At 37.2% G+C, this 9,224-nt stretch overlaps 1 protein-coding gene and 1 non-coding gene across 2 annotated transcripts; one reads left to right on the top strand and one right to left on the bottom strand.

Moving 5' to 3' along the window:
- Nucleotides 1-2,033: 2,033 nt before the first annotated feature.
- Nucleotides 2,034-2,141, bottom strand: LOC118346122. Its single transcript, XR_004799485.1, has one exon. It is a non-coding gene; the product is annotated as a small nucleolar RNA R71 (small nucleolar RNA).
- An 81-nt stretch (nt 2,142-2,222) lies between these two features.
- Nucleotides 2,223-3,857, top strand: LOC108999111. The gene is made up of 3 exons (XM_035687139.1): nt 2,223-2,361; nt 2,903-3,093; nt 3,669-3,857. Exons 1-3 carry the CDS (start codon nt 2,223-2,225, stop codon nt 3,855-3,857), a joined length of 519 nt encoding a protein of 172 aa, XP_035543032.1.
- The last annotated feature ends 5,367 nt before the right edge of the window (nt 3,858-9,224 follow it).

Here is a 9,224-nt window from a genome sequence, read left to right as displayed (position 1 = left end):
ATTGGTGAACGTGTTTAAGTTGCGGAGATGTGGTTGGAAGAAGGACTTCTGATGTTCTTAGTTTTAATGTCTTTGAGTTTTAATTATATGTTTGGGTTTAGTAGGACCTATGGTTTTATCAATTTGGTATGTTACCATTACCGGGAGATTTTGGACCCTTTGATTTATTATTATTGCATTAAAGATCGTGTGGAGTTTGTAATGAGATTATTTAGAAGATATGAGATTGATTTCACTTATGAAGTCTTTGGAGATTATCCTTTGGATGTGTTGGGAGACATGTTTATAAGTGACAGGTAGTAATTCTCCAAGCCACTCAGGTTTGGGGCGTTACAGGTAGCATGGGGGAACGAAGAAGGCAGTTTTTATTTTTGGTCAGGGGTAGTTTTTATTTTTTTTCTCAGCATTTTTTTCTTTCTCGGCAGTTTTGCTTCTTCAGTAGTTTAGCATCTTCAGCATTTTGGTATGTAGCATTTTTTCGTATTCAGCAGTTTTTGTTTAGAGCAATAGCATTTTTTTTCTTCAGCAGTTGCCATTTAGAGAGGAACCAGAGATGTTGGGGTTTAATCTTTTTGGTCATTTTTCTAATCTAGATATGATAGGCTAGATTTTTAGTTTGGGATTCAAGGAGTAACCCATGACTGTTTGGGGTTGGATTTTCTTTAATGTTTTGTGATTGTGATGATTAACTTGGTGGATTATATTTCAATTTGCATCTAGAAAGGATTGAAGTTCTTTGTTCTTGGTTTAGTTCAGTTGTAGACGTAAATGCACAATTGATACTTGAACAAGTGACAAGACTTTGATGGTTTTCTTTCACTATTTTACAGTTGTTATATAATCTGTCAAGTAGTTTTATAAGGCTAAAAATTGTGGTTCATTGCTATATTATCCGACCATGATTTCTAGGAATGAGAGAATGGTTGAGAGAAGATGAAAAATGAAGTAAATCCATCACCAAATCAGTGGGCAAAAATTGCATCCGAAGTGTTTGTTTTATTGTTTCTTACAAGTTTAATTCAATTTCTATACATTTTCTCTAAATCTCTTGGTTCTTAGTAATTTTAGAAACATAGATTCACATTTATTTTTAGTTTTACTTGTGTTTGAACTTCCAGAACAACCAATAATTTCACTCTTAATTCAGCCCACACTTCCTTAGTAAATAGCCCCCATTTTGGTGTTGATATAGTTAGTGGTCAACCTTTGAAATTTATTTCTTATTTCTTACTTTTTTTTGTTCATTGCTAGATCTTTTAGTTTAATGTTTTCTTATCCTTTCGAAATTTCTTGTCATCATAAACGGTAATATATGGTCTTGCGAATATGAAATGTTTGCTTAATTTCCATTGTTCCTGTGAATTCGATCTTGGAATTTACCCTTATATTATTTTGACAGCTTCTACGGTTGGAAGTCAAAATTAAAAGCTAATCAAGTTTTTGGCGCCGTTGCCGGGAACAATTGGCGTTTTAAGAAACATTCTTTTTGGTTAATGTTGTGAACCTCTTCACAGTTTGGATGACATCTAATTTCTTTTATTTTCTTTGATTTTTTTTTTAATTTTTTGCTTTCTTTTTTTTGCTCTTGTTTGTATGACTGGTTGGACTAGAGACCAAACATCTCGGTTGGTTAGGACAAAATCACTAGCATCCTTTAACTTTGAATCCTTTTCTCTTGAATCATCATCTGACACTCATAGCGACATGGTTGAAAATGAGCATCATGATAGGGATATGGTAAATCAGGATAGGACAGTTAGAGATTATTTACAACCTGTCAGAACTAGCACACCCTCATGCATATTCCAATCTGTGAATGCAATGATCCCATTGATTCCACATTTTCATGGCATGGAATCTGAGAACCCTTACCTTCTTATCAAAGAGTTTGAAGAGGTTTGTTCTACATTCATTGATCAAACCTACACTGAGGAGATTCTTAGACTAAAGTTGTTTCCATTTTCCTTGAAAGATGAAGCAAAAACATAGTTAAATGCATTGAGGCAAAAACATGGTTAAATGCATCGAACCAATGCTTTAAAGAGACAAATCATGAATTTTGCTCAAAAGGAAAGTGAAAATTTTTACGAAAGTTGGGAAAGGTTCAAAGATCTTTTAAATGCTTGTCCACACCATGGTTACGAGGATTGGCGCATAATTAGTTTTTTTTTTTTTTTTTTAATGAAGCTTTGATGCCTAAGATGCGACAATTTGTCGAAACCATGTGTAATGGAGAGTTTTTTAACAAGCGACCGGGAGAGGATTTTGCTTATTTCGATTACTTGGCTGAAAACGCTCAATCATGGGACACTTCTTATGTTTATGATCGAATTGAACCTTTGAGGACCTTGAGTGGGGGAGGTAAATATGTTTTGAATGGGGAAGACAATTTGCTAGCCAAATTTGCCTTATTGTTGAAAAAAATTGGAGGCAATTGAGTTAAAGAATGTGCATGAAATTCAGGGTATTCCAAAACAAGAAAAATGTACCATTTGTGAGGATGCTTTCCATGCAACATCCGAGTATCCTACTATTCCAATCTTTAAGAAAGTCTTGTTTGATGCTTCTCACCCTGTTAACATGATTTCTAAGCCTTTTTCTGCACCATATTCTAACACTTATAATGCAGGTTAAAGAAACCACCCTAACTTAAATTGGAGAAATGATCATCCCACGAGTTCAACACATCCAGGAGTTGGTGCACCTCAATATTCAGTTCACACCTAGCAAAATGAACTAGTTCCAGCACCTAGAAAACCCATGGATGACCAATTTCAGCAAATGACCGCCACTCTTCAGTAGTTCATGCAAATTCAAACCACCATAAATAACCAAACTTCTCAAGCCATCAATGACATAAGGAATAATTTGACCAAGCTGAACACAACTGTGAATGCACAAGAGAAAGGAAAATTCCCATCTCAATCCCAAACAAATCCTCAAGTCCAAATTGCTGCCCCAAAGTCTTCATCATCTTCTGAAGCAAATATCAAGACTTGCAAAGCAGTAATAACTCTCCGTAGTGGTAAGGAGGTTGATACATTGAGTAATGAGATAACAAGAAAGGTGAAAGTTTCATTTCCAATGCACAAGGTAAAAATTCTGATGTTGATGTTTTTTTGGAACCAAAGGTAACTCCTCCGGCACCCTTTCCTCAAAGATTGGTTCCTTCACATAAAAATAAACATCATGCTGAGATTTTAGACATTTTTAGACAAGTGCGCATTAACATTCCTCTTCTTGATGCCATTGAGCAAATCCCAACATATGCATAATTTTTGAAGGATTTGTGTACGGTTAAAAGAAAACTTAATGTGCAAAAGAAGGCATTTCTCACGGAACAAGTCCGGGCCATTATCCAATCCAATACTCCTCCTAAGTATAAAGATCCAGGTTCTCCAACAATAGCTTGTGTTATAGGAAGCTCCAAAATAGGCCAAGCACTACTAGACTTAGGTTCTAGTGTTAATTTGCTTCCTTACAACACCTATGAACAACTTGGTTTAGGAGAGTTGAAACCAACTTCTATCATCTTGCAATTGGCTGACCGTTCAATTAAAAAGCCTAGGGGAGTAGTAGAAGATGTGTTGGTGCAAGTGGATAAATTTTATTATCCCATTGATTTTGTGGTATTAGATGTTCAATTAACTCCCCATTCTATTTTTCAGGCACCTGTCATTTTAGGGAGGCCATTTTTGGCCACTTCCAATGCTTTGATAAATTGTCGAAGTGGCATCCTTAAATTGACGTTTGGAAATATGACGTTGGAGTTAAATGTGTTCAACACTTGTAGGCAGCCACAAGATTTGAAAGAACCCCAGGAAGTGAATTGTTTGGAATCTTTACTTGCTGAATAATTGTTTTTTATTAGAGCAAGAGAGTCAAATAGAACATGTTTTACCTGGAACCTTAGAAAATATTGAGTTGTTGGATACTAATGCAGTAAATTCTGGTGCAGGTAACAAAATGGACTCATTGTGGCGACTCAAATTTGAAGACTTGCCACTCCAACCCATAAACCAGCAACCATCAGATGAAATCCCTCCATCTCCGGTTTTGAAACCACTACCTGAATTGCTGAAATATGTTTTCCTTGGGCCAACCAACACTTTTCCATGTATTATCTCATCTTCTTTGTTAGTTGAGCAAGAGAAGCAACTCCTATGGGTCTTCAAGCCACATAAAGGAGCACTTGGATGGTCGGTTCCCGACATCAAAGGAATCAGCCCCACCATTTGCACACATCGAATTTTCTTGGAGGAAAGTTCATCACCAACTCGAGACACTACAAGGATTTTTGTCTTTTTCAATGCTTCAACTTCATCGCTAAAAGCCCCAAAAACGCCGCTAATACCTTTTTGCATCGAATTTTTAATCATTGCACGTTGGTTGCAAAAGATCGAATGCTGATAAGAATAGGCATCAAATCACAATAAAATGCTGAAAAAAAAATTATTTGCAGCATTTCCCTATATGCCGCAAATATGCATTTAGGCGCCGCAAATATGCATTTAGGCGCCGCAAAAAAGGCCTCCACCAAGTGACCGAGCGCGTTGCAAATACATAATAGTGTCGTTAATAAATCGTGCAAAAAAACAAAAACTTGCTGCAATTACTGGACACTTATGCAACGTTTAAATGCATCGCCGCAATGATAAATTTATTTGCGTCGGAGGATGTCGCTGCAAAAAGCTTTTGCAACGATTTTTGTCGCCGCAAATACTCTTATATGAAAAAAACATTATTTCTGGTGAACTGAACTCGTCGGAAATGATGTTTTAGAAAATTAAAAAAAACAATTCACAAAACAGAATATAGATAAAAAATATAATGCACATCCAAATTATATTCACTATAAATTTCTAAATTCGGTTCCCACATCTTTTCTTTTTACACATTACCTAGCTCCACTCAATGCATGTGCAAACTACTAAATCAAAAAAACGCCCAAACAAGAAATTAGAGAGTGAAAGGGTTCTCACAATCATCACACCAAGTGACAAGTTCTCGTACATCTTGTAACACCCCGTGTTTTAGTGTATTTTTTTTTGAAGGATTTATTTTTATTAATTCAAAAAATTTATTCTCTTGTTTTAAAATTGTTGGATTTTTAGTTGGTTTATTTTTATGATTTTTAATTTTGTGAAAATTATTTTGAAGTGCTTTCTTAAAATTAATTATTGTTATGCATTTAAATTTCTTTTCATATTAAATTAACTTATTGTTGGATTTAACTATTTATTTTCATTTTAATCACTGCGTTTGAATTATTTTATTTCACTTGCTATTTTGAAATCATTTCCGATGGATCATTTTTGTGATCCAAGATGTGAGGATTGGACCTCATTTCTTTCTCTCACGTTTTCTTTTCCTCCTTTTCTTTCTTCCTCTTTTTTCTTTTCTCCTCATTTTTTTCTTTTCTTCTATCTCTCCTCCCTTCCTGCGCTCGATGTCACCACCTCTCCTCCCCATGTGCCGCTCGTGTCCGACACTGCCCAGCCCATTTGCTCCCCCACCGGCCGGCGACCACCACCCTCCAATCTCAACTCCTCCCGCGCCGCCGTTAGCCCCATGCGCAACACCAAGCTGAGGCCTTCTCTTCGCTCCAGCACCGCCGTCGCGCCACCTCCGGCCACCATTTCTTCACCACTTCATCCTCGACCTCCTAGCAACCCAATTCACCCAACCCCAGCTCCGATCCACCATCGGTGAAGCCCCACCATCAACATTTCCGTTTTGGATATTTTTGCAATTCAAACACCCTCTACGCCGCCACCCACGGTCAACCACCAGCACCACTAGCTTCACCGACATCCCTAAGGCCTACCCTAGCAATCTCGGGTCTTCGTTTGCACCCGTTCAAAAGTGGGCCTTTTGAGACCCACGGCCATAATGCATTTGGCACTGTTCTGTAGCTGTGTTGCCACTTCTTGTAGCTTTGTGATACCTAAAAAATTATTATATAGCGCTGTAAGTATTTTCCAAATAACTTTTATGATTTAAATGTATTTTTGTACTAACACATTACACTGTGAATTGGTTGGTTTTGCCGGACTGAGTCCGAGGAATACAGGGGTCGGATGGATTAGTGGAGGAAGTTTGTTTGTGTGTTTTGGGCTGTGTTGAATTATTGGTTGGGATTTGTGTGGTACATGTAAATTGTATAATTCCATGCATGATCATGTTTGTAAAGAAAATTGGGTTTTTGTGTAATTGCATTCATGTTCATGTGTTTAATGAAAATTGGGTTTTCATGTGAGAAATGTTTTGGGTGCATGTGTATCACGACCCCTAGCCGAGTTAGGGCATTATCTCGGTGGAGCTCCTCTGGTCACTCGGGAGCGGAATATACTGAGTGGCGTCCCCTGGATTGTCGCCGGGCGACAATGGGATCTGACGAGATGGTCTCGTGCCGACTCTGTGGTTCCTCTGCTGGCAGGGACTAGAGGATGCCTGGCCACGTACGCGCTGGGTGCCGAACTGGGCATCGCTCATTGCGTAGTGGATTCTTGGCCATGAACATGCTGGGCGCGGAACTGGGCATCGCTACGAAGCCAGGACGTGCGGATGATCCCTAGGGGAGATCATGGTGCATACGATAAAATGGACTATTTTCTGGAAAAATAGCATGTGTTGGATTTTGTAAATTGTGTGATCATTTTCTGGGAAAATGTGTTGCGGATATTTTGGGCCAAATGGGATTTTGGCGTGTGTTGGAAAATATTCATTTTCGGGGAAAATGATGTTTTGGGAATAATGCATATTTCATCATATGCATGCATGTTGGTTGCATTAATGCATTTTTATTCCTGAGGGTTGTTAGGTTTATACTTACCTGCGGTACTGTTTTATGGTAATGCAGATTTCGATGCAGATGAGGATGACTTAATCCGTTTTAAAAAGGAGTCGGCTCCGCCTGAGGAGTGATTTGAGATCACTCATTTTAGTTGGGACATGTATTTCTTTTTTGGATAACTGTATAACTACTTTTTAAACCTTTTACTGATGTTTAGATTTTGTTTAAATTCTGGTACTTAGTTGACTTAATCCGCTACGTTGTTATTGTACACCGTTGTATGTACACACACTCGGTACTTTCATTAGGATGTGTAACTGTGTTGTCATCATTCGGGCGTTTCGATTCCCGTGTTCCCGTACATGGGGGTCGGGGGTGTCACACAACTAGTGACAACAAATTTTAGACACCCCATTACAACACTTTTGTAAACCATGGTTCAAAACCTTGAATCATAGGTTTTAGCACATCAATCTCAATAAGGAACCAGAAACTTCATTCATGGCTGTTGATAGAAAAAACAACACAAACAATGGACTACCAAACTCTGCCCAAACACACAAATATGTACATAATTTATATGATTGATTTAACCATATATTTGGTATTTTTGTGTGGTAATAGTAAGAACTTCCAACTAATGTCTTCCATTCACGAACTTAATAAACTTGCAATTTGTCTTGAGTAGACTAATCAAATTTTAAGCTTCAACTAGTTCATGCAGGTATTTAATGATTACATACCAATGCTCCAAAAACAATCATGAGGCTTTATAGGTTGATAAAGCTATCGCTGCAAGCATTCAAAGTGCATGATGAGCCAAGGTAAAAATAAGCTGATGGAGCATTTTACATATAAGGAAATAACAAGTTGCAGAAACCATATCCATTATCCCAATAGCTATCATTTCCTTGTTTCCATCTACTCGGTAGTCCTTTCGAGCAGCAAAAGTCCTTCCCACAACAATGCCTTCCTGTTTGAAACAAAATTAAAACAAAAATCGACTAGCATTTTGTAGTTATAAAAACCAGAAAAACATTACAAATATTGAATATTGATGGGAAATAAAATATACTGCGAGGGATAGGATGCCAGTAACCAGTCTTGTCTTCATTACCAGTCCTAGGTGGATACCATGAAAATGAAACATGTGCCATGAAGGTGGGTTCAATCCTTCTTGTAGTTTTCCAATCTACAAATCAAAACAACTTAAAAATTAATTAGTAATGAGGAATTTGGTTACGTTGGCTGGCCAAAAGTGAAGCTTTGAGTCTCCAAATAGGAAGTAGGGCCTTGAAAATAACTTACTACTCCAATGACATGATGATCAGCCTTGAATGCAAAGACCAGAAGGGTTGAGAGGATCACAGACACAAGAGGGGCTCCAGCAGAAACCCAGAACAATTTTGGTTTTCTCAAGCTCTGCATGATATATAAGATCACTCAACTAATTAAATGTTATTATTCAATATTGGAAAATGAATTAAGTTGAATTGGAATGAAAAACTTACAAAAAATAATGAATAAGAACTAAGAAGTAGTACTCGAGAGCCTTTCTTCATAATATGGTAAATATATAAGTGAAAAGTAAAACTATGGTTTTGGTGAAATCTTCAATTAGCATCTATATATTAATTTTTCTTTTGATGTCAGAAGTAAAATACTTGTTATCGATCCTTGAGGCAAAAAAATGGTACTGTACGTATAAGTTGTTATAGTGGTGCCGTCTACCTTTTTTTTTTTTTTTACACATTCGATGATAGGTGTAACGACCCGATCCTATATTTTTTAGGATTAAAATTCAAATAATTTTATTAAGCTCAATAAATGAGTTAAAGCCCATTAGAAAATTTACCAGATAGATTATTATTTTTTAAATTAAGGCTCCATTATTATTATTATTATTATTATTATTTTCTCTCCAAGCTCATGAGTCCTTTTCATAATAAAACTCCACCCTACGATATTTTTTCTTCTATGAATTTCAAACAATTCACTCATGCACATTCACGTCTCTTTTAACTAGGGTTTTCTTTTAGGTTTTCAATCATATATATATATATATATATATATATATATATATATATATGTTACACTCACCAAAACTGCAGGCCGCAAGTCCTCCACTGCGAGTCTTCCAATCACGTATCAAAACAATGCATGCACGGCTTCATCTGTTTCCTCCACTTGCACGGCACTGTGTTTATTTATACACACACACTGCCTTTGATATATCCTAGGGTTTTTAGAACCGAAACCAGCCCCACGTTCAGTTCCCCAGCACGGCTACGCGGTTCACCATTTAATGTTCACCCTCCAAACACAACCAACACTCACCGTAGAACAAACACGAGACCACCGCACAACCACACACACGGCAATACACCAAGAACCACCAACTTTCCTACACACAGCAACCATAGCTCTT

This window comes from Juglans regia, unplaced genomic scaffold (genome assembly GCF_001411555.2).
Source record: "Juglans regia cultivar Chandler unplaced genomic scaffold, Walnut 2.0 Scaffold_693, whole genome shotgun sequence".
NCBI lineage: Eukaryota > Viridiplantae > Streptophyta > Magnoliopsida > Fagales > Juglandaceae > Juglans > Juglans regia.
The sequence above is the reverse complement of the archived record's forward strand: the minus strand, read 5'-3'. Positions and strand labels throughout refer to the sequence as shown.

Coding starts and splice junctions, on each gene's coding strand:
- LOC108999111 (XM_035687139.1), top strand. CDS start 2,223: ATGTGTAATGGAGAGTTTTTTAACAAGCGACCGGGAGAGGATTTTGCT. Junction 2,362..2,902: donor GAGGACCTTGAGTGGGGGAG/GTAAATATGTTT, acceptor TGAATGCACAAG/AGAAAGGAAAATTCCCATCT. Junction 3,094..3,668: donor TTTCATTTCCAATGCACAAG/GTAAAAATTCTG, acceptor TCTATTTTTCAG/GCACCTGTCATTTTAGGGAG.